We start from the raw sequence: 25,123 nt of genomic DNA, 5'->3' as shown, positions 1-25,123 counted from the left end.
CGTTCACCATGACAAACGAAGAGCTAGTCAGACTGACGCAGTGCTCTCGTTCTATCCACATAGCATCGCAATGCCCGAACAAGGCAAAGGAAATTCTGACTCCTCTGCATCCATGCACTTTGAAAATGTGCGGGGGGCTAAGGAGAGCCCGAATGGCAGAACGAAGATATTTCTTGTGCGCCAGACGGATAGGAACGTCAAAATACGCGTCCTTCAGGTCCACTGTTGTAAACCAGTTGTCCGGACGGACAGACTGGAGGATGTGGCAATGTGTGACCATCTGGAACCTCCTCTCCCTGAAGAACCTGTTGAGGTGCCTCAGGTCTAGGATGGGGCGAAGGCCGTCGTCCTTTTTCGGCACCAAGAAGTATCTCGAGTAGAACCCCTCTCTTTGACAGGTGTATTCTACGAGACGGACGGCTTGTTTTTGAAGTAGTGTTTCTACTTCTTGTCTGAGAGCCAAGACCTGGAGAAGGTCGTTCACAGATGTGACCATGATCCATCGAAAGGGAGGAGGTCCCTAGTGGAATTTCAGTGCGTAGCCGGTGTGTACGGTGGTGAGCACCCAGGAGTCTGAGGTGCAATTGCGCCAGTATTGCAGATGGTGTTGTGCAAACGGGTGGGTCTGAGGCCACAAGCCTTCAGGGCCCTGGCTGGGGCTGCTGAGGCTGGGGCAGAGGCTGTCTGGGGCAGTTCCGTTGGCGGTTCCCTGGGTGCTGGTGTGCTGGGGCCCCACGTCCAGCGTTTCCCCATCCTTGCTGACGGCCCCCTTGGATAAGCTGCCGCGGAGGTCTGGAGGCAGTGCCTCAGGTCACCCTGTGGCACCGTAGAGATTGAAATAGTCCGGGTTACTGTGGTAATTGCCGGACGCCATCGCCTCCCCCTTCCCCATGCCGGGGCATGGGAGGGGAGCATTGTAGCCACCTGTCAGGACGCCTCTCGTTCTCTGTCAGAGCGTTGTAAGATCTCCTCTACCGTTGGTCCAAAGGTATGGCCAGGGGAGATAGGCGCATCCAGTAAGGCGGACCTTTATCTGAGACAGTCACAGCTGTCTGTGCGCCACCACTAAGCCCGCCAGGCTTCTGCCCAGGGCTTACCCTTAGAAGCCTGGAATCTGTAACAAAGTGCCTGAGACTGTGCGTAGCTCCGAAGCTAGTGGCTCAGGGAGGGTTACAGAGTGCAGCATGCCGTCCAGGTAGGCTGTCAAGAGGCCTCCTGTGTTAGCAAGGTGCATGACCTGCGCTTCAGCCGCGTAAACGTAAGTATTGATACTGTTTATTTAATTATCCTAGGGTATAGTGTAACTCCTTAGTGATGAAAGACTTACTAAAATTGTACCTTAAGTTTTTGGCAGTATTAGTATTTACTGCAGAAATGTTCTAAAAACTGATTATAAGAATGGATGTGATGTATAACAGTTTTACCCAAAGCTTATGAGTATGCTTTAGTGTTCTACAGAGCCTACAGCCAATTGTTTTTTAAATTAAGCTTTATCACTCAACACTCTTAAAATCAGGCATCAGGGAGATTTCTTTTTTTTTTTTTAACTCCCAACACATAATTTTGTGAACTGGAAAGTTGAACAAAAGTTCATATGCAATTTTGCACAGTGAAAAATCTTCTACAAATTTTAAACACAACAGATGTTTTGTTCATTTAATTTTAGTTTAATAAGGTAATATAATGCATTTACTTGTAAAACAAATGCTGTCTTTTTATTTATCATTTGTACCGTGTTTGGCATAACTTAGCATGCGTTGATTAAAGTTATTTCTCATATAAAACATTCACAATAACACAGAACAATATACAGGATCAGCTAAATTTGCAATGTAAGTATTTATATTATTGCTCAGTCATTGTAATGACTTCAGAGATCACAACCGCTGCAGAAGCAAAAATGAGGTTGCTCTGGGTTGTCAGAGTTTATTAACTCCAAAATGTTCTCCTTGGACCCCCCCCCCCCCAGGAATTATTTCTGGAGCCGCCCCTACTCCTGTACTCCTGATCAATTGTGTTGCAGTGATGAGGTGAATTTTTAATCGGTAATTTCAAATTTTATAGAAAATTGTAATACATATATACAGTATATCACAAAATAAACTAGGACACTCAGTAATCACTTTATAATACACAATGGATGGGATGAATGGGAATAGATTTTCATGACCTGAAGACACCAAATTGCTAAATTATCAGGTTTCTTTTTTTTATTTTATAAATTAAGAATCGCAGTTGACTGAAAAAATAATGAATTACAAGGGCAATAGAAAACCTGAACCCTTGGCTCATCATTATTCACCATAATGTTAAACATGGGCAATACGATTGGTAAATCATTATGTATTAATCATGTGAAGCTGAAACATTTTTCAACACTATTGTACTCCATGAATGGCAAATGAAACACTGCAGACACATATGCTCTTCTGTAAAGTTAGTTTGCACAATACTGCTGGGAAATACTAGGTGTATTGTTATTAGGTCATTGACGATGATTAAAAATAGCTTCAGTACGGCAATGGTTTAAATAAGAACTTGGTGGGTACAATTTAGGTCAATAGAGGGCGCTGTTGTGTTCGTTCATGAAGAGTGCATTTACAAGTTGGCCGATACAAGTGTTCGTTTTAAATAAATAAAATACAATAAAATATATTAGTCGCTGTTTTAAAAACATCAATTAAAAAATATCGAATTCTTATTTTTTTTATTAATATGATATCATATATATATATATATATATATATATATATATATATATATATATATATATATATATGTGTGTGTACATGTGCACTAGTAGATGTAAAGTGTGTAAATACATAGACAAAAGTAAAAATATAATTAAACATAAGAACACCACATATCCACTAAAAACTAATACCTACTGTAAAAATAGCAATGTTGTTTATGGAATAGCCTGTGAAAAATGTGATGAAATCAAATATGTTGGAGAGACTGGAACTACTTTATATAAAATAATTCAGAACCACCTTTCATTAATTAGGAATAAAAAAATGAATGAACCAATAGTACAGCACTTCACCAGTCAGGGACATGACATAAATGATGTAAAGTTTGTAGTATTAGAACAGCTCAAATTAGACAATGCGACATATAGAAGAATAAAAGAAAGTAAATGGATAAATAGACTGAACACGATTATGCCAGCGGGACTCAACAGAAAAGAATGAACTAATTAACTTCAATAAATATATAACATTTAAATAAATAAACAAAATTAATTCAAAAGTTGTGCATACTGATGCGCTGAGGAGGCCAAATCTAGACTGATCCTCATTGCCAGCATTGCATGATATAATAAAAATATAAGTTTATATAAAGTAGTGTTAATTAGAATTAATACAGATTCAAAGACAGAAGTAAAAATGATGTCACAATATATAGAACACCATTATATCATGTAAGAATAAATCATGGATTTGAATGTAAACAATAACAAGTAGTTGTCATGCCGTCAAAAACCTATAAATACCTCCAATGTTTTGATTCAAACACAGGCTCCCTTGAGAAAGATATGTACAACATATCGAAACGTTGGGCACTGGCTCTTTGAGCTAATATATATATATATATATTAAAATAAGCTTTTAAGAACATCAGTTTTTGGATGGCAGTCTAGAAGGACCTCAACAATGCCTTCTCAATCTTGTCCCATTGTCTTTTTTCTAACCACTCTTTGTGGTTTGCTTTGTAGCGGCATGAACTCACTGATGTTTATTAGCCGTTGTCATGGGTTGCAGTTGACAAAAGAGGGGAAAGGGCTAATGACGTTTGTAGTCGGGTTACTTTAAAGTTCAGTGTGTACTTTTATAGGGAAAAAATACAGTGACGTGTGCGTCAGGCTCTGCCGCTTCTTGAAAAGAATTCATATGTTGTCGGCTCGTTGCGCCCAGCAAACGATCTCCTTTCCGCTCATTAAATTGAGACTGAAATCTCGACCGACGGCGCCTCAGTAATATCAAGCGGAATAAATTAAGTCAGACAGCGTTACTAATAAGGTGCTGCGAAACGATGCTATAATTGAAATGGTAATATGTTGCATATCTTTTGTTCGCGTTACTGTCACCATTAGCATTATACACTGTAATTATGACTATGAATTTAAACTATTTGCATTATGACACTCAGCCCCTCTGCCTGACAAAAGTTTAGTTAGCATGAAGCAGTTCACAGAAATGAGTCTTAATTTGATTATATTATTTCAGTGTCTATCTTCTCTTGGGGGCGGTGGGGGATATGGTTTGTCAAGGATACTCAAACAGCACAGGAGTGAAATGAATACACCTGTTCTTGTTCTGGTAAAGCCTTTTTGCCTTCCAACAGAATTCCTCTTTCATAGTAGATGAGTTTTGAGGGTGTGGCGGTGTGACATGATGCTCCACCCAGTTTAATTGTCCATCTGAGCAGGGTAACACTATTAGGCTATCATCTACAGGACACACGTATAATTGTAATTTCTCCATTTTGGGGGATTAAAAAAATGGAACACTAAGAATCAAATAAGTCAGGCCAGGACACAGGTAGATGGCACAGCCCAACTGTGCTGAGACACTGCTGAAACTTTCCCAGAGGAGAATTATAAGATTTGTAATTAACTTTAAACAGCAAACAGGGATCCTTTCCAGTTACCATTAACCAGTTAACCTTTCCACATCACTTAGTTTTGCTGGAGAAGTTGGATCCCAGCCCAGTTTTGGATAGAAGTTCTAGACACAACATTTCCTCCACACAAGCTTTGCACGGAAATGGAACTGAAGCCCCCAGGTGCTGCTGCTGATTGTTTTTTAGGGCTTCACAGATGTTGTTTTGCTTGCTAGTCCAGCGATAAATAAAAGCAGGACACTTCCGCAGCAATTGTGAAAATGAACAGCTGTTTGAGCAGCTCACTTCAAGGACAGTGAGAGCCTATTTGAAAGATTATGGGAGCTGGCGCTGATGAATACACAGAGTGCGTCATGATGAAAAGGGGATGGAAGCTGCCTGTAGATTAAACTCATTGAGACTTAACAAGTGAAGCACCACAGAGAAAGGGATCAAATAGTTCCAGGGATCCAGTACTTGCATCCCCATGATAAATGTGAGGTCTGACAAATATCAACTGTACTTCATATCGTATCCAGGCTCATGTGTTTGATGTTTACAGGAACATCGAATATACTGAAGTCTTATCATTTTTGTTCTTGATTTATTTCTGATGTACAGTATACATGGTGGGTTTATATAATCAAGAAGGCCTAATGAACGCATCCTAGCCTCAAACTATAGGATTTCAAAAACAATATTCATTCTCATTCTTTTTCATCATCATTATCTATTAATTTTAACATATGGTTTCTGTATTCTAAATTATTAAAACATACAGCTCCCTTTAACATTGTTGACTGGGATGTGTTAACCCTCTATCATATTACTTGGCTTCTTTTAGATGTATTTATTTATTTCATTAAACAAAACAGTATTACAGAATATTACATTTTAGTTAATTAATCATATGATCAATTAAACACATTTGTGTTATTATTATTATTTTGTTAGAATGTGTTTAAACCATTTATTTTTAAAATCTAATTTACTAGAAAGTGGTGCACAGGGTAAACACAAAATCAATCTCTAATAGAGCTACTTTACTGCCTGACTAAATGCTCCACATTTTTTAAATAGCTGTTGCTGTATGGTGTAATGATTACATTTCCCATTTGTTAAAATGTGAGACATACCTGGTCTGCAAACATGAGATGTAATTACAATAGCACATTGGAGTAAGGGGTATATATTTTAATGAAAACCAAGCTCTAATACATTCTGGAAATACAATCTGAAAACAAGGTTATAGGTTGGTAAAACAACAACAAACAAAAATGTAAAATATAAATACTGAAAACAAATTGATTTATTAAACTACATTGTATCACGGTTCCCTAATAAGTGTACATTATCTAATTACCTTTGTATTAGATTTTCAACTCTATTTATTAGACATTAATTTCTTAAGCATTAAATAAAGAGGAGAGGTGATACCTTTTATTGGACTAACTAAACAATAAATCACAAGCTTTCAAGACTACAGAGACCTCCCTCCAAAAATGTAATGCTAGTCCTATATACACAGTAGCTCCATGTATCAACAATGACGCTTTTACTGTCATGAGTATTTCAACACTTTGTTTCCCCTGCTTATTTGATCCTTCTAGGAGCATGTGTGAATTTATCAAAACAGGGACCCCCCGAAAAGTAAATTGCTTGGTTTACAAAAAAGAGGTTGAGTGGTGTAAAACTGTGAAATTGTATAAGAACAGCTAAAATATTCAATATTACATACATTTTTTAAAAATGAAATCTAAATATACATTAAATATCCTTCACAAACAACCAAGTGTTTCCATACTGTGCGGGCAGTTTTTCAGTCACAGCCAACCTCTTGTGGTCGGTTCCAGGCTGAGACGTCATTGGAGCACTCCAGGGGGCCCTGCGGCACAGCAGTTCATTATCTTCAACAGGAGTCCCCTGCTGCTGTACAGATTGCCATGGCAAAACTCAAGCCACACAATCCCAGGTAGTCCCTTTTGAGCATGTACAGAAGGGGGTCAAGGCAGACACTAAATTGCAAAAACTAAATTGTAAAAAGGTGTGCTTTTTTTATTGAGTCAGACCTTTTATCTTAGGGATTTTATTGTGGTAGCCAGAGTTTGTCAGAAATGGCAATGAGTGTCAGCAGCAGGGTACTAACCTCAGCAGCCACCCTTAGCTATATCCCCTCCTGAGCGTTTTGTTACTGACAATGTGGTGAAAACCTAAAACAAGAAACAGAGACAAAATATGTATATATAATTAGAAGTGTGTTCATGAGAAACTTAAGTTCTTACCTTAAATGATTCACATTTTCTTACAGTTGATCAAAATGGTAAAAATGTCACTCTGTCTTACAAAAACAAAGCTCTTAATTATTTAGATGTATTATTTCACCTTCCTGCCTCCCATTCCTGGGCTCTAAACAATCAGCCACATTGTGTTCTAATCACTCTGGCTAATCATAGCAATTAAAAGGCCTTTCTACCCATCAATGGTAGTGTCCTAGCTTTGTCTCAAAACAATTCTTCAAAGGGATTTTTTCTACATAACATAAAATATGCCTGCTACTTAAATGTGGTGCTCAGTTTGCAGGGTGGAGAAGTACATTCAGACATAATTACCCAAGATTACCACCTCCAATTACTGCACCCCCCACCCCCCAAACTAAACAGAGCCCTGTGGATAGAGAGAATAAATTAGCATTGAAATGTGCAGGGCTATAATGCAACCAGTGTTCATGATATGCAAATCCTGTGTTAGAAGCTGCAGGTGTGAACACTTGGAATCCTCCCCTCACAGTCCAAAAGCAGTACAGCTTTAAAGCAACACTACTTAATATTTCCCATATACTTGGCTAAAAACAAATTCAATTTATCTTTCAAGTAACTGCACCAACCAAGGGCAGGTTCACCCTGTGAAAATGTACACCAGGCTTTCATATGCAATGGCAAGGTACAGGGGAAGTTAAAAGACCTGCTTTTCTTGTGGAAGAAATGTTTTTCCAAGAAATAACCATAGAAACAGACGTTAATGTTGCTCCTCTTGTGGCTCATTTTCACTTCACTGGTTAACCTGCAATCTATGACTTACCACACAGGAAGTGATTAGGTCAACTGTACAGTGTTGTACATTAAAAGAACTGTGTATTCTAAACCAAAGAATCTTCCACACAAGAAAAGCGGGACTGTTGTAAATAAGGTAAGAAAATGGATCTTAAAACCTCAGCACTCCTTTAAGCCGTTACTGTATCTAAAAAGTAACTTACAGTGCACCACAAATCTCACTTCTACTCCTCAGCTGTAACCACTAACAGCTAACTATGGAATATATGTGGGAATATACATGGCATTTAAAAAAAAAAAAACATCTGCTCGTTCAAGTGACTGACTACAAAGGTTTTTCCATTCAGAAACACAAATTATTAAACCATTTGAAGTTCTTTGTGCTATGATCTTACATTTTCATTTATGAAAATGGGTACGTATTATCAAACAAGCCATTTATCTCTGTGTCTGTCTGGAAGCAGGTGTGCTGTGTAGTGAAGTGCACACACCTCAGCGCAGACAGGGTGAATCCCTATTGTGTTGTCAAGCTGTTCCTTTGTCATTCCGCATTTCATCGCTGCTGCAAAGCCCTGGGTGATTTCTCCAGCGTTTGGTCCCAGGACATGGAAACCTACAACTCGTTCCTGCCGAACACAGAAAACGAACGGATATAATTAGATAATAAACTCACAACAGTACATTGTTAAATCTATACATTCCCTTATAAAACTCCAATCAAGCTAATCAAGTTTTTATATATGTATAAAAAGTGAGCCTAGTCTGATAAGTAATGAAATAGACAAGCAGCATTTTTTTTTTTTTTTTTACACAACCAAAACATTTAAGGATTACATTGTAATGTACTTCATAGGCTTCAGTTTTATGTAAAAAAAAAATTCTGAAAAGACGCAAGTAATGTCATGCTGTGAAACACTGCAGCTGGGGCTGCTACATATATATTATTTATAAAATATGATATTTAATGACATTTTAATGTCATTCTGGAAGTAGACATGGGGGGGGGGGGGGGGGGGCAGTATTAACAACTGTCATACAAACAAATGCAATGGATGACACCAAAAAGTTTGACCCATTTTTTAGTGAAAGGAAAACTAACTAACAAAATATTGAACGCATAACAGTACATTCATTTAAGAGCTACATTCAGTTGTTTCTGGTCAGTTCTCTTCAGCATTTGGACTGTAATTCTTAGTGAATCTCTAGTCCACTATTTTTCCGCCATCCAGCAACACTATCCTAAATTCCACAAATTGATTCTTTTTAGCTTTCAAATACAGCACTGATAATCCATATAAGTTAGGCTTCATTTCATTTCAACTTACACTGTCTTGCTTGTAGCAGATAATCTTTGCATAGCATGTGTTATTATCCCTGGCTGGCACGGTCCACTCCAGTGGCCAGAAGTTACTGTGATACACCTGCAAGCAAAAGACACAGCTGTATAAAAAAACAGAAAACCAAAGCGCAGAGACTTAGACAAACTGTGTCTAAACAATGACACAGTAAAGGGGATATTGCACAGTACCTGCTAGCACTTGACAAGATGACAACTTTAACATCTAAAAGTGGTGTCATTACAGCACCTTTCACGAGAACTAGAGGATTTTAATATGCTTACCTCAATGTTGTCCTCCCCATACTTCTGAATGGAGTCCTCTTCTGACAAGCCACAAGCCCCATACTCTAATGGAGTGAATACAGTGGTTGGAACGTTGGTGTAGTCACACTATAAAAGAATAGGTCACTGCATGAATCTATTCATGAATTACACATTAGACAACACAATTGCAGCTCTGAATTTGCCCAACTGGCTGAGCTCTACTGGGTAACGGTGGTGGCCTTTATTGCCATTAATGCAGACTGGTCCGTGACATCACATACTCAATGTGGTCCTGGATCTGACTGACACAATACCCCTGCCCAAGACAAAAGAGTGTTTCAGACCCTAAACATGCTAGCTCTTTCACAAAATGTGTTACTACACAAAATGTTACAAAGCAAATTACCTGTACTTCATACATTTGTTATTGTTATACTTCCCCCAGAAGTTGTGGCTTTCCTCTCCAGGACTGGCTTACATTTTCCCAGTCAGACTCAGATGATTTGTCTGCAGTTAACACCGTGCAATAAACCACATGTCTAGTTGATCCATCTCACAAGTGGAGACAAGGAGAATGCTAAAGCACCTTCGGGTAAGAAAAGCTATGTGCGTGTGAGTGTGTGTTTGTGTGTTTGTGCCTCTAATGATGTGATAAGACACAGTATGTAGTATTGGGCAACTGTAATGAATCATTGGCTTCCACAGTAGAATAGTCAGTGTGATCCCGTTACCTTGGTGCTGTGCTCTGCATACAGCCTCCTGGCCAGAAGTCGCCCTGCTTGGATTGCCACAGGAGTCAGCTCAAGCTTTCCCTCCAGTACATCACCGATTGCGTAGATATGGGGCACGTTCGTCTGCTCTTCCTCGTTTACTGGGATCTTACCAGTCCTGCAAAATAACATCATAACTTTAACAAGAGCTATGGGTAGAAACAGTTGGGACAATGCCAAGGGGTTTTGGAAGCAAGCTCATGGAGTGGAGCCACTAGCCATTAGGAGTTTAGATCAGGTAGAAAGCAAGACAAATTTGCCAGATATTAATGGACTTAAAGGAAATATTCGCCAGCATCTACAGATCACCCTAGAAGTTTTTATTTTTATTCAATTGTCTTTAAGACGGGAGTTTTTTATTTATTTATTTTTTTTAAGAACAATAGTATTTGGTATACACATGTATTTATAATATTGTGATCTATAGTTTTATTTTAAAAGGAAATTCATTGCTGTAGATTCATATTTTTTAATAACCCAATTACATTCAAATTAATTTCTGTTTGTGTATTTACAGCATGAGTTAACACAAAACTGGAGGCAGGGAGGCCTGCTTCAGAAGTACAAGTTTGTTTTATGTTAGATTTTTTTTGGAATACAAATTCATACAACTATTTTTGATACGTCTGACAAACATCTGACTCCAAATATGCTGCATATCCAGCTATGTTTGCACAGCATCGATGTCTGTGCTTTACTTTTTACTCTGCACTTCGCCTGTTTAAAAACAATCTGAGCTGTTTGCAAGAAAATGTGACAGGCTGAATTAGGACTCTTGCTTATCATGCAAACCCACTGCCAACTAAGCTACTTTGCCTGCTGTTCAACTCCAAATTACACTTGTCACTTTCAGCTGGGCTTGCATATTTGTAAATCTTTTTTATGCTAATTTTTCTGGACCAGCTTTTCTTAAGCTCTTTTTTTGACAATTCTGCATTTTAGATGAATGTGCTGAAATGCTTATATGAAATTGACTCCATATACAGGGCTTGCACTGAAAAATAAAAACCCAGGTGAAATGTAGCACACTGTGGAAAGGCTGGCTGGTGGTGATGTCAGACCCGGAACAGAAACACACACAGTGTTGAGTGAATTGTGAATTGCGCATTGCGCTGTTGCGTCGGTTTATTATTGAACAGAAAATAAAAGGCTGAACAAAACAGAACACACTTAACAAAACAAACAGCACATTGGCCAAATTAAAACAGACAAACAAAACACTAATACAAACAGGTATCGTGCTAGTTTAAACTAGCACACGTAGCAATTGTTTACTTTTAGCTTTTTAAAGTTTACTCCTTACTTTCTCTCTCCTGTTCTCCACTCTCGAACACACAACCCCGATTGAGTGAAAAGTGCACCTATATACAGTTGTGCCGTGATTCAATTACTAATTAATTATTCACTTGCATCCCAGCACGTGAACTAATCTGTGCACTCCCCGTGCTCACATATTAATACACATTTTATTTTTGCAATCCTCGTGCATAAATACAACTATATCATTTAAATCACTCGTGCGACACAGCCCCATTATATCCTGTGCACCAATACCTATACACCAACAATAACGCAACACAACACAAAATACACACAGGGGCGGGTCACCCCGCCTCACACACTTCTGTGTAAATGTGCTGATTCATTTGTTAAATTGTAGCACTCAGGCACAACACACGTCACTGCAGTTTCAATTTAAACACCTTGCAGACTCACGGCCCATGTTTCAGATTTTTTGTCCAACTCCTGGTTGTTTCTAATAGTACAACTGTATCCTAATCCTGACTTACTTTACATTGATCTTCACTCCCACAGTGTCCAGACCAATAGTACGGGTGCAGGCATCCCTACCAACTGCAAGTAACACCTGCAGGAACCAAACAAAAGATGAATACACAAGTAACTCCACACCTACAGTTTCCTCAGCTGAGGAGAACACATGTAAGGGAGCAGACGGGGACACAAGAGACAAGCAAACACAACACACTTCTGTAACTGCACATACACAAAACAACAACACAATACACAACAAACAATTCCAAAAATAAATTGTACAAGTCCTGCAAGGGCTGATGGGAATCTAGTCCCCTGATTCTACTTAAACCATTTACGTATGAACAACTAAAGGAAATTTGAATGTTCAACTAACTTCAGATTTTTTGGACTCATCAGTTTATGACAGAAAAGGGAGAGAGCTTTCATGATAATATTATACCTAAAAACACGTTAAAACTATATATCAAGCCATGCCTCCGCGCTTCAGCAGGTACATTTCAAACAGGTGCTCGATCACAGCAGGACAATGAATTAAAATAGGCTGCTTACCATCGATGACATCACTAAATGGACTCTCCAGGAAAAGCATACAAGGTGAGAGCACACATGGTAGTTTCGCAGTGTAACTTGAATTAATCCATGTATGAGAGACAATTATTCTAGTCCATACAGAAGTGCTAATGTTTCAACGGTACTAGCATCTTCCTCAGAGCAATCTGGAGAAACTAGCATACATGGGCCCCATATAAACTTTGATTTTTATCAGGCGCGACTGGTGTATAAGGGGCATTGGGGCACTGCCTCCCAGTTTGAATTCAATAATAACTTGTTATTTTGTCTCTAGCCGCTCGTAACATCATTACAGAGGTGGTAACAGTAATTATATTGCCTACTGCAAGGGTCTCCAACCTCGGTCCTGGAGAGCTACTGGGTCTTCTGGTTTTCATTTCAACCGAGCTCTCAGTTACTTAATTGCACCAATTATTAGCTTAGTCAAGATTAACAGGTGTTCCAGATCTTTAACCACTGATGATGTAAAGACACCTAGAAAACCTGCAGGACAGGGGCTCTCCAGGACCAGGGTTTTCTACTACCACCATAAATGAGCATGAGCATGTGCAGTAAAGACCTTGGGCGGTTTCCCTGCTGCCCCTGTAGCACATGCGCAGCAGTGATTCCTGAGCTCTGTGTTGAATGGCAATAATTTATTGTGAGCCAGCTCACAGGTCAACCCACAGAAGGCTCTCGTGGCAGGCTGAAGACAAGCTTGTCTACACAGCAGGGAACAGCTGGAATGATCCGTGGCTTGCTTGGAATCAGCCTGCCATGAGTTTGAGAAGTTAATCGTGGGATAGGCTACAGGTGCTGCTAGTATAAGGGACAGAGTTAGCTTATTAATTAGTAATTGCCTCATTTGGCCAGCACCTGTGGCCTATCTGGGCCGCAACTGACTCCTCACAGAAACCCTTTAAAAAAGGTTTATTGTCTGACCACTTGGACCATTTGAACCGAGTGGAGAGGTGCAATACAAACCTGAAAATATCCTGTTGTAACTGAAGTACTGGAAGTACGGTGGGTAAGCAGGAGCCTGTGGACATTGCTAATATCTGTTTGTGTTTTGTTTATTTTACTTTTGTAAAGAGACCTGCTTCCAGTTTATTTTGTTTGTTTGTTATTTGTTTTGCTCCTTTGTTGCGGAAGAGCCGCTTTTAAAAAATACTTTCTTTTGAACTTTGTTGTTCGTGTGTGACCAACCCCTCACTAATTATATATATATATATATATATATATATATATATATATATATATATATATATATAATTACACATCCCCCTGGGACCTGGAGAAATGTTCGTTATATCAGGGTGTATCAGAATAATGACAAAATGGCAAATTTGAATTGAACATCAATATATAGTACTTTTATGAAGATTCCTTCACACTGATCAACATTTAAACAGTATTGTGACAAGGTAGGTGCTCATGTCACATGTGTGGGTAACCGCATAACAAGACAGAGGAGTTGGAGTTGAAATGCCGGCACAGGTGCACAGGATTTATTAAACACAAAACACAACAGGTATATAACACACTTGACACTGGAGAAAGTTCAGTGTCAGTCAGTACTGAGATTGTTGTATCCGGGTCAATCCTGTAATTTGCATTGAAAAAAACGGTTCTTGCTGTTGGGATCGTTAAAAACAGGTGTTCGTTATGAGAAAACTTCACAATAACGAACCTAACACACACACACACACACATACATACATATACATATATATATATATATATATATATATACACACACATATATATACACATATATATATATATATATATATATAATTATGACATATGAACAATAACTTGCCATTCTGTACTCACTGTATTATACTCTCCTTCAAAAGTCTCTTTTCCATCTGTAGATTTGGCTGTCACTTTCAGTTTGCCTGGGCTGCCTTCTTCAAGCCGTTCAATCTGCAGGTAGGAACTTCACATTAAGAGAACACCTACGCACCCAAAACAGCTTGGAAGAATATGCAGAGCAGACTACCAGTGCAAACATGGATAAATAAAAACAGAACTCTTTGAAAGAAATATTACATTAATTAATACATTCACTGATTGTATACACAAGGTGCGTTTCTGTGTCTGTACGTAGTCTGTGACAATTTAAGGTTTACCATGGCATGGTCATCAGAAAGAATGCATGTTCTGTACTTGGTATAGAGTACACTTAATGTGGGGGCCGTGGATGTCTTTAATCATAGTGTGGAGTTCATACTTACCCATTAGAAAATGTACAAACTGATTGTAATATTTAAGTCTTATATTCTAACCCGGCTCTCTTACCTTGGTGGGTACAAACTGCCGGATGAACGTGACCCCGTGCTGCTCCATATGCTCTCCGATCTTGTTGGCCATGTGCTGGTCAAACCCCCTGAGCAGGATGGAGCGCACCATCACCGAGATGTCCAGGCCGAGCCCTGCCAGGAAGCCAGCACACTCCAGTGCCACATAAGAGGCACCAACCACCAGCGTCCTACCGGGACTCTGAGGCAGGGAGAACAAGTCATCGCTGGCCGCAGAACAAGGGGGTTATTTGAAAGGAAAAATAACAAATAATCATTGCCAGTGTGTAGTGGTTCTTACCATTGTGATACAACAAAATATGAAACCAATGACATACCATTGCAGCTGCCCTTGTGCTAAACTCGCGCTTGGAAATTGTTCTGCCAGTCCAGAAACTTTTGTGAACACTATTCATTCGAAATAATGTACATTTATTTAATACAAACATCCAAAGAAGAAAAGCAGTCTGCTCACCTGGTAATGCAATATTCCTTGTCTCCAGGGATGCCTAAATATCTCGGCCTCTCTCCCGTTGCTATGATAAAGGTTGCAGCTGTATAAAAAGTCTCCTTTCCTTTACTGTTTGTCGCCTGAGAACAAAACCAGGAAACTATTGAATGAAACCAGTCATTTTTAAAGAGGTACCTGAAACCTCTGCCAAATATATATTTTTGTCTACCTAAGGGTAAAGGTCTTCTGTTTTAACTTTTGTGACATAGTTTCTTTAAAAATTATTAAACAACCATAAATTTATATAACAAAAGTCCCAGCTCATCACATCACCCTCACCAAACCAGTGACCTAGACTGTGGGAGTCATCCATTTACTGCCAAGCTGTGCCTCCTTGCCAAATATAGTACAACAAAGCAACAATGAAAACTAGTCTGTTTCTTCTCACTTTTGGAATTGTAATTTCTGTATTTTCTTTTCACTTACAAGTTGGACAAGAAAGCTTAGAGAACGTTATTCTTTGTCAACATTCCTCAGTGCATAAGTATGTGTGCAATGTTCTCTGTGATCTTTCCAGAAAAGATCTGCTACAAAGGATATAGCGTCATACATTAGTTTTGTTTCATAAATATTCAAATAAAGCATGAAGTATTAGTTCCACTTACCAGTATCTAACAATTCATGTCATGTAGAACAATTTAGTCAGTCAGCTGCTTTGATTTATGTTCCATTTGCAAAGGCCAAAAAAGATAATTTAATTGATTTGGTAATAAGCCTAATATTGACGCTTGACTCTCTAGGCAGTACGTTGACAAAATAATCTGAATTTACAATGTTCTAGGGCTCAATCTGGCTTGAAATGCTTTTGAAAAATGTAAGGAGACACAAGCTACATTCACAGAGATGAGTTGCCTAACATGCATGTTATCAACTGCACATTTTTAATGTTGTATCACATTCTTCCTGTGTATGAATGGTCAATAGTCTGTGGGTATACTCAATTGATCTAAATGGTGATAGATGCTATTTTTTTTTTACTAAAGCACCCTCTTCTGAGACAAGCTGTATGGAAAAATGCATTTGTGAAATAATGTGAACATTTTGAAAAATATCTTGGGGTTATAGTGGAGTCATAATTAAAAGTATCTTGCCAATGTAGTGAAGCAATTAAAAATGCAAATAGAATGTTAGTCTATATTGCAAAAAGCGTAGAGAGGTTATGCTAAGGTTATAAAATGCCCTAGTTAGATCCCAACTAGAATACTGTGTTCAGTTTTGGTCACCCAACTACAAAATATGCATCATTGCACTCAAGAAGGTACAGAGAAGGGCAACTAGGCTGATCTCAGGACTTAATGACATGAGCTATGAGGACAGGTTAACATAATTAAATCTCTTCAGCCAAGAAAAAAGAAGGGAAAGAGGCGAGTTGATTATTTAAATCATAAACGGTATAGATAAAATTAACCCAAGACACTACTTCAAATTTAGCACAGAGATTAGAGGACATAAGTGGAAGCTGAGTAAAAGTAAGCTTAGAACAGAAGGTTGGAAGCACTTTTTTACACAGTTGTAAATGAATGGAATAGTTTATGTGCTTTTAAATTAGTTCCCCCTAGTTCCCCCTTGTAGGGGAAAATTGTGTGGTAACAAGGAATGACCCCTGATGGGCCGAACGGCCTTTTCTCGTTCTTAAACCTCTCATGTTCTTATATGAGCTAAGCCCTCACTTCACTGTTACCTTGATCTGGTGAGGCCCAACAAACTCCCCATAGGCGTTCATGTAGGTAACCTTGCTGTCTCTCAGAGCCTTGCTGTAGCCAAAGCGCAGTGAGCCAATGTGATCCTGAACCGCCTGCCTCATGTTCCTCCAGTTGTGAGACACTAATCAACAGAAGGGGGTTACCAATTACATTTGTGTCCTTGTATATTAAATGGTGGGAATTAGAATACCAAATAAATCAATTAAAATAGATTAATCACACAGATTAGCTTAATTAATGGTAATTTGTAAAACTAATAGTTTACCTAACCTTTCTTACCTTTTTCTTGAAGCTCCCAGCCATACCTCTGCGAGTCGTGAATGGCTTGTCCCAAAATGGCCGCCTGGTGCATCAGTTTCTTAGGAATACAGCCCACATTGACACAAGTCCCACCGAGTCCTGAAGTGTGCAATAAGTTAACATTACAGGAAAGCATCAGATCCAATCATTTTAGCAGATCTTCTTGTCATACTGATGCTGTGCCATCACACAAAAAAAAAACAATATATAAAGTATTCAGCGTATTATATTATTTTGCAAAATGGGACCTGGGATATTACAAAAAGCTCATATCACAATAAAACTAGAGTTCCTTCTATACAACATGCTTAGGTGTTCCAAAGCTACATTAATTTCCATGAATCTATGGCCAGCTTGTGTAAGAAAAACACATCACACACATTTCTGTTTTAATGGCCAAAAAGAAAAAACACCCATATTTTCAAAACATTACTACATTTTCTGACTTGATATTGTACAATATTTCTTGCTTTTTAGATTAGTAAATAAAAAGTATTAAACAAAGATTTTGAATGTATTTATTTTCCAGATGTGCTGGTCTCTGGTTAAGTGGCACAACCCTTATTACAATGTCAGTGCATGTGCATGAGGGACTTGATTCATGTCTGAATTTTTACATGCTTTATTAAGCAGTGCAATTATCAATGCACTTTAGCGGTTCATTAGTATAAAATTAAAATATTTCTAGCGGCTTTTTCTGCATTTCATTACATTGCTGCTTTTAACAAGGCTTTCCTCACACTCTTTGAATCTATTTTTGTCTCATTTTCCCTTTCATTGACATTTCGCATCTCCACCTACTCAAAACTAGGCAGGTTTCAGAGGTGTTTCAATTCTGGGATGTACTGCCAGAGTGTTCCAGTTATCATTTAACACTGAAACCCTTGCAACATTCTGGAAACTTTTCAAGCTAGTGTTTTTTTTTACTAAATCACTCAAAACAAGACTAAGATATTGAAAAATACATAAGATATTACTGCTTGAACTATTCAATTGCTTACAAAAGGTACACAAAACAAGTTGCATCATGAACACATGGGACACAGATGTGATCTAAAGCCACTAGTGTCACCACTATGGGGCATAATGCATAAGATTACAAGGTTAAGTTTTACCCCATGTTGTTCCCTTGGGAGTTGGGGTTACATAGTCCAGGACCACAACTTTCTTCCCATACGTGGCAGCTTCCTGCATGGAAAACAATCACCATAAGAAATCCATAACTTTGCACTCAAGATGCAATACTGCAAAAGCAGAAAAACTGCTGTGACTCTATAGAGGACCTGTTTATAAACAGATTTAGACTTTAATATCACAAGCAAAAAATAATAATAATTGTATATATGCACTAAAAATGCTGGGCCAAGTTAGTCCCAACTGTGTCTAGTTTAACTATTTGTATCATATTGACATAACTGTTTTGTAGGTATCACATCTATATCATATTTTTACTTTGCTTTTTAAATTTTGTACATGTTATGTTGCTATTTCCGTGTCTCTGTTCTGAAGTGCCCAGTACTGCGGATCTCTATGTCCAATAAAGCTTGAAAAGCTTGCGATTCTATTCCATGGCAATGGCTTTTCATCTTCCCCATGCTCTTCCACATGGTTCCTAGTTATACTTGGTTCCTAGTTATATCTCTCTAATGTGCAGCTTTCTTCTCTAAATTCCTGGTTAGAAGAAAAGCGGAGTTGAGGAAAGAAGAGGGAGAAAAAAGGTGCACCTTTGCAGCAGCCAGTCCTCCAGACCCCCCTCCGATAACCAGCAGGTCATAGTCGTACAAGTCTGGGCTGAGGTTAACCTCCTGCATGTCCAGCAATGCCTGCAACCTTCCCTCTCTGTGCGCCTGTGGTATTTACACAAAAGCAATATCACTCCAAGTCAATGGTACCCTTCCATCTAAAACAACAGATTATATATGTGTGTGTGTGTGTGTGTGTGTGTGTGTTTTACATTATTATGTTTATTAATATGTCATTAAATGAAGCTTCCATTTGGAAATCCTTGGAATTTCTATTAAATCAATATGACAACCTGATTTTGTGTAAGCTTGGTTACATTTTGAGGTCCCAAAAGTATTGGCTTTGGAGCCTTGTATAGTTTAATCAGTGTCATCCTGGCTGACAATGGTGGTCCAACTACCTACTGACACTGTTATGGCAGGTGTCGCTAAGAGCATGACTTGAGCTGCTATAAAATAATGCTGTGAATAGACATTCTATGTAGACACATTAAAAAGTAATGTATTATTCCCCATGGGTGTTGAATTTCTTATTGGATACGCACTGCTGACACAGCAGATGTACAGAGAGGTGTTGGGTTTGATGTGTACTACAGCAGTGAGGTGTATCCAATCCAAGGGCACACTGGATGAAAGAGGGAGCATGGCCCTGAATCAAAAAACATATTTTGTAATTCGACAGCTATTAAATAGCTTTGCAATGCTTAGAACAAGCTTAAAATTGCTTTGAATAAGACTTTTATTTGATACTCTCTTAGCAATCTGTTGTAATCAAACAGAGGATCTTGGCTTCCACAATCAACTAAACTGTCTCCAATATGTTTACCTTATGAAGAGGAGGTCTACTTATGGTTCTGCTAAGGTTTCTTTCCTGCTATTGTATCCCAGAAGCATTTTATTTTTAAGGGACAGATTTTCTATCATTCACTCCACAATCAATTCATTGATTTGTTGTAGTTATTTTAGTTCAAGCTTCTGAGAAAAAAAAAGCTGCACACTGAGAACATAGTAAAGACCAATATTGGCATTATGAGATGTATTAATGCACTCCAGGAGTGGTTTCCATACATATGGGCTTTGCTTTAGCTTCAAGGTTTATTCAAGGTTGTAGTAAGGGACAGGAACAGCTGGGCTCTAAAATCAACAGTCATTTTATAATTAGGCAGCAGCAATTAAAGGGCTTAGTCATGCTTACCTATCACAATTAGCATGTATGCCGCCCTAAAACAAAGCACTCATATCACCACAATACAGCTGTGGCTATTATTTCTCTCCCCGTTTCTGACATAGAGCTACAACACACACCACTCACTTGTTCACAGTGGTTAAGTCACTCACTTGTGGTGTGAATGGATGTCGGTTCGTGCCCAGCTTCCTCCCTGTTACACCTACAGTAAAGCTCCCGGCCAGGTGGGATTTGTAGTTCTGAAACTAGTTTACTTCCAGATGTATGACTTATATTTACTATTTGGATCGTGATTGTTTGTAATCTGAACCATTTTGGGAAGGTAAAGTACATGAAGACTGGGCATAACTCCCCCATGCTCCAGTGATAAATACAAAAAGAATGGGGTAAAGCATAGAGTAAACACAATATAATTGGCATGTCACTTGATTTAAGTAGTTTAGGGATATGCTGGATGGGATGAAAGATATGCAACATCAATCAATGAAACTTAGCAGGCAACAGCATCATTTCCCAAAGTTATTTGTATACTTCACAAATATGGTAGTGGCACCTCTGGCTAAATTACAGTATCTCGGGACTCAAATCCAAAGCGTATCATACCCAGTTTTAATGAGTAATACTGAAACATGTTTTAATAACTATAAGCTGGTGTATGGATACGTATGGAAGTTCATCTTCCTATTTAATATAAAGGATAACTGATGATATTCCCTAAAAAACTACAGTTAAAAAAAATAATTAATTAAAAAATTATTCAAGTTTAAATTTGAAATTAAAAGCAGATTTTATATCCCAGAGAGTTATGGACATAAGTCCCCATTTATAAATGACAATATTCCAATCAACAATCAATGATGTTTAAGTGCAGTAAATAATAATAATAATAATAATAATAATAATAATACAAAAAGGAAACCAACATATTAAAATATTCCCAGTAGTTATGAATATGAAAACAGAAGTTTTTACCTGTGAGGTCTTCTCCCAGTCTCCTATATGCTGCCTGTTTACAAACACACTGGGTAGCTCCCTCTGTTCAGTCAGCTCCCACAGTGCCTGCTGTATCTCTTGCCTATCCTCTATAGCAACAAAGAGGAACCCAGTTACGAACTCTGGCTGTTGTTTATAACACAGCCAGGGAGATGACACGGTGGGAGGGTCTGTTTTGCTTGTGTGGCCTCCAGGTGTGACACTTCGCCATTTTATTCTGCTTCTGATAAAGGGCATCTCTCACATCGTCTCCTTTTTGGGGAAGAGCTGAACCACAGGTCATCAAGGAAAATCATCAGCCAGTATCAGCTAGTGTGACTGGTGAATTTTTAATAAAAAGAATTACAGGAAAGACTCTTTGGAATGTACTTCACTGTGTTTACTAAACTGCTTTGCAGTTCAAGCACTTATAGGCTGTGAGCTTTGAATGATAATTATGTTGTTTTATAACTGTGCATTAGCTGAGAAACTAAACAAACAGCACTGTATCTAGAATCTGAACAAAAACTAAAATGTTGCATAGAAAATATACCAAAACGATACCGTCAAGCAGTGCATTAGAAAATGAGTCAGCTAGAGCACAAGCTTATTCTTTACCTCTTTGATCGAGCTCCAGCACACAGTATGAGACTTTCATGGATCTGAATAGCTCCTTTACCTGTGCAAAAGAAAGTGAGGTTAATGAACAGTGGGAATCACCCTCCACATCATCCCACTGGATATATAAACAGAAACCCCATTATATTAATGGAGTTCACGCAAAAGTATAGGGACATGTGGCAAAGTGGTTTGCAGTGCCCAGGTGCAGTGGTGATGCAGTGAAAAACCATTCTTTAATTAACTACTGAGTTCAAGTTTTGTAAACAGGGCCTGTGTTCAAATTCTCACAGACAAACACTAGAACCTCTGTCCATTTGCACTACCACTATTTCTATCTTCAGGGCAGAATGCAATCTGCTGTTAAATGTTGACAGTAACATTCACAAAACACTGTGTGGAAAAGAAAGCTTTTCTCATATTACTTAATACTTCGAAATGCCCTTTTAAGCATTCATTGTTTTCATCACCCCATATACTTTTTTTTTACAGTTTTGTATGAGTCTAGCACATACGTGACTGCATGTCTCTTCTCAGATAAGCATGCTCGTTATCTCACTTTCTCCATCAGAGTGACTGGATTGGAGCATTTTCTCTCATTCCAGACTTCTACCACCTGTCCAAATTCAAACCATGCTCCTCATCGCTCTCCAGTTGTCCGGATGCAGGACTGATTTTGAATTGCTTTCAGCGGTACTGCAGTGGCAAATGGAAAAAAGACAATAAACTAGGTTTTGTGGATTCATCACATTCCACCGTACCTGTGCTGAAAGCTGGCATGATGTGACGCTAAAGATCATGACCTTGTTTTGGCCAAGGAAGCCTTGGACAATCTCCCTCCCATCTCTCTGATCCGAGTGATCTTGAGTGAAGCAGGACAGTCCTTGGCTTTCTGTAGACAGGTGGCTCTTAATTTTGTGTTCTCCAGCTTTTATTACACCTTTAATTCACAGAAAACAATAAAAGGAAACATATTCAGAATTTAAAGAACACATCTAGCTCAAATGAGATTTCTTAATGGTCCATAGAATAAATATCATGAAACACAGGCCATCATTTGTAACATATAGTGACACATGTGACAACCCTGATGGAGTGCTTTGTATCATGAATAATATATACAATTGTAGGCATTTTTTGTTAGAAGGCCAAAATAATTTGATTTATACTAATAATGTTAATGTACACAACAAATGACATGTATTCCCATTTCAGGAATTAGCTGCTTAGAGCTTTTGATTAGGTATCTTGATGCATACCCTCTACTGCATTAGTCTAAATCCACCCACCCTGACAACACATTGGCCAAAGTAGGACATCCTCTGGGGATCGGAAGCAGTCGTATCCTGTTCACCTCTTTGTTCACGAGATATAGCCAACAACTAGTATTCTATATCGTGTATATAAAGTATTTGTCATAACGACTCATCAGCCTGCAATGATCATTTCACCTGTGGCATCAGTGATATAGGACTGGTTGTGATAAGGAACTGTTTGATTAATACCTATAGACTGTATTTAATATTATGTTGGCAAACATCATGTAATTAAAGACAGCAAGGCAGGAAATCTGGGGTTTAAATCCCAGGCCAGCTTACTTGTGTTGGGTAAACTCAGGCAAGATAGTCACTTGCCTTCTTCATTCAGTCCAACTCCATTCTAAGTAGATATATGAGTAGATAGTGTAAGTAGATCTTATGTTCCACAAGGGAAATACTCCCATGAGGATACAGGCACAAATAGCTGTGTCATGGTGACCAGGTTTTGTATTGTACAAAACCAAAAACCAAAACAAACCTTATATTTTATTTTATTTATATATTTTATTTTGAGGATGTTTTGCATTGTTTTCATTCTATCAACCTTCATTCGTGTACACTGTAGTAGTTCAACCTATTCTAATATATAAAAGTTTGTATAATACGGAACATCGACGTGCGTGCCTCTTATTAAACTTAAGATAAAAAACAAAACAAAACAAAAAACAAACTTACCTGGACGGACCTACTGGCTCAAACCATTGCACTGGTGGAGATTGGGTGGGGGGGGGGGGGCTGGAAGGTGCGCAATGAATAACATGGAATGACGGGAATTAGCAATTCCACTGTTTAGAAGCCAATTTACAATTTAGTTTTTTAAATAAATGGAACCCCAAACCAAGAAGAGCTAGTTTTCAGCCGGTTCCTGTAAAAACAAGGAATACCCAAATACCCCTTTGTTCCGACAAAGTGCAAAAAAAAAATCGGGAAAATGTTTTACAACACTGAAATACCGACACCTTTGAGTATAGAGGCCACAGACACAATCTTTCAAAACGATTTACGAATAAACACCAAACACCTGTGACAGCATCAATCCCCTGGACTCCAGTAATTGTCAGCACTTGTTTCTTGGGTTGGTAGCTTTACTAATGATCACCAGCTGTTTCTTCAGGGTTCAGAGCCATACAGATATTCCAGAAAACTATAGACCGAGTCATGTTCACGTGAAGCTATGGGGATCTCTACAATCTAGAAGTATTGCGCATTCTCGTTGTGCTTCATATTTCTCTTACCTGTACTGGAGTTCTGTAGACTTTTGATTCGAGTTGTGTCCATAAAAACCGTTTTACCTTTGCAAACTGAATTGCCCATCCCTCAGCGCAGCAAACTTCATACTGACTGACAGTCGCCTTCAGGAATCGTCGCCTTTTACACTAAGCCGTCGCAAAATATTAAACTGTGCGCTCAAATTATCAAAAGGTCGGCATCTTCCCTGCTGATTCTTGCACATCTGTAGGTTGTCTCGTACTTGGGGTGTTGCACTTGTTGGTCACCCGTGTCCTTTTTGTACTTAATCGAAAACATTCACTTCTCTGTACTTTGCAGACCTCTTGCGACCTCTGCTGTTGAAAATAAAGCTTATATTTTCCCTGAATGCCAAACTATACATTTTGTTAATTATTATTATATATATATATTTTTTTTATAAAAATGCTTTAAATACATGTTTTACACCAAGTTACTTTTAACCGAATGCACATGGGTTTAAACAATTGTATTATGTTTTCATAATTTAGACAGTTTCAAAATACTTGTATTTGAATTATGTATTACTTTTGATAAGAACTGTGTGTTATCGTAAACGTATTTAAATCAATGCATTTACTAAAATGAGAAGAAAAAAAAAAACAAGTTATTGTAAATGTGTTTTGGTTTAATATTGAACATTTTATATAAAACTTTTTGCTGTGTGGGGGGTGTACGCAAAAAACACTATCATATAGTAGACGTATCCCCTCAACTCAACAGCAAACGACCAGCATGTCAGTAAACATGGACACAATGAAGCGTTCTTATCTATATCGGTAGGTTAGTGATCAGCAGATGTGTCAGCCGCACGAAGTGCATCGCGTGTGGTTTTCATTAACTACTGTGCAGAATAGTTTTTTGTTTT

The 25,123-nt window shown here is 38.4% G+C and overlaps 1 protein-coding gene across 2 annotated transcripts; it reads right to left on the bottom strand.

Moving 5' to 3' along the window:
• Window positions 1-5,784: 5,784 nt before the first annotated feature.
• LOC117415154 (thioredoxin reductase 1, cytoplasmic-like) lies at window positions 5,785-24,751 on the bottom strand. Of its 2 annotated transcripts, none has more exons than XM_034025143.3 (17): window positions 24,243-24,751; window positions 22,450-22,628; window positions 21,689-21,749; window positions 21,071-21,180; window positions 18,895-19,017; window positions 18,286-18,358; window positions 17,150-17,269; window positions 16,849-16,991; window positions 15,132-15,247; window positions 14,658-14,883; window positions 14,190-14,282; window positions 11,819-11,895; window positions 9,990-10,146; window positions 9,277-9,384; window positions 8,981-9,076; window positions 8,147-8,281; window positions 5,785-6,815 (listed from the first exon to the last, which is right to left on the bottom strand). In XM_034025143.3, the coding sequence occupies exons 1-17, from the start codon at window positions 24,319-24,321 to the stop codon at window positions 6,753-6,755; spliced, it is 1,959 nt and encodes a 652-aa protein (XP_033881034.3). In that variant the 5' UTR covers window positions 24,322-24,751; the 3' UTR covers window positions 5,785-6,752. The 2 variants fall into 2 exon arrangements, with proteins under 2 accessions (XP_033881034.3, XP_033881035.3); XM_034025144.3 differs by lacking the exon at window positions 24,243-24,751 and adding an exon at window positions 23,683-24,217.
• Window positions 24,752-25,123: the final 372 nt, after the last annotated feature.

This window comes from Acipenser ruthenus, chromosome 7 (genome assembly GCF_902713425.1).
Source record: "Acipenser ruthenus chromosome 7, fAciRut3.2 maternal haplotype, whole genome shotgun sequence".
In the NCBI taxonomy this organism is placed as follows: domain Eukaryota; kingdom Metazoa; phylum Chordata; class Actinopteri; order Acipenseriformes; family Acipenseridae; genus Acipenser; species Acipenser ruthenus.
The sequence above is the reverse complement of the archived record's forward strand: the minus strand, read 5'-3'. Positions and strand labels throughout refer to the sequence as shown.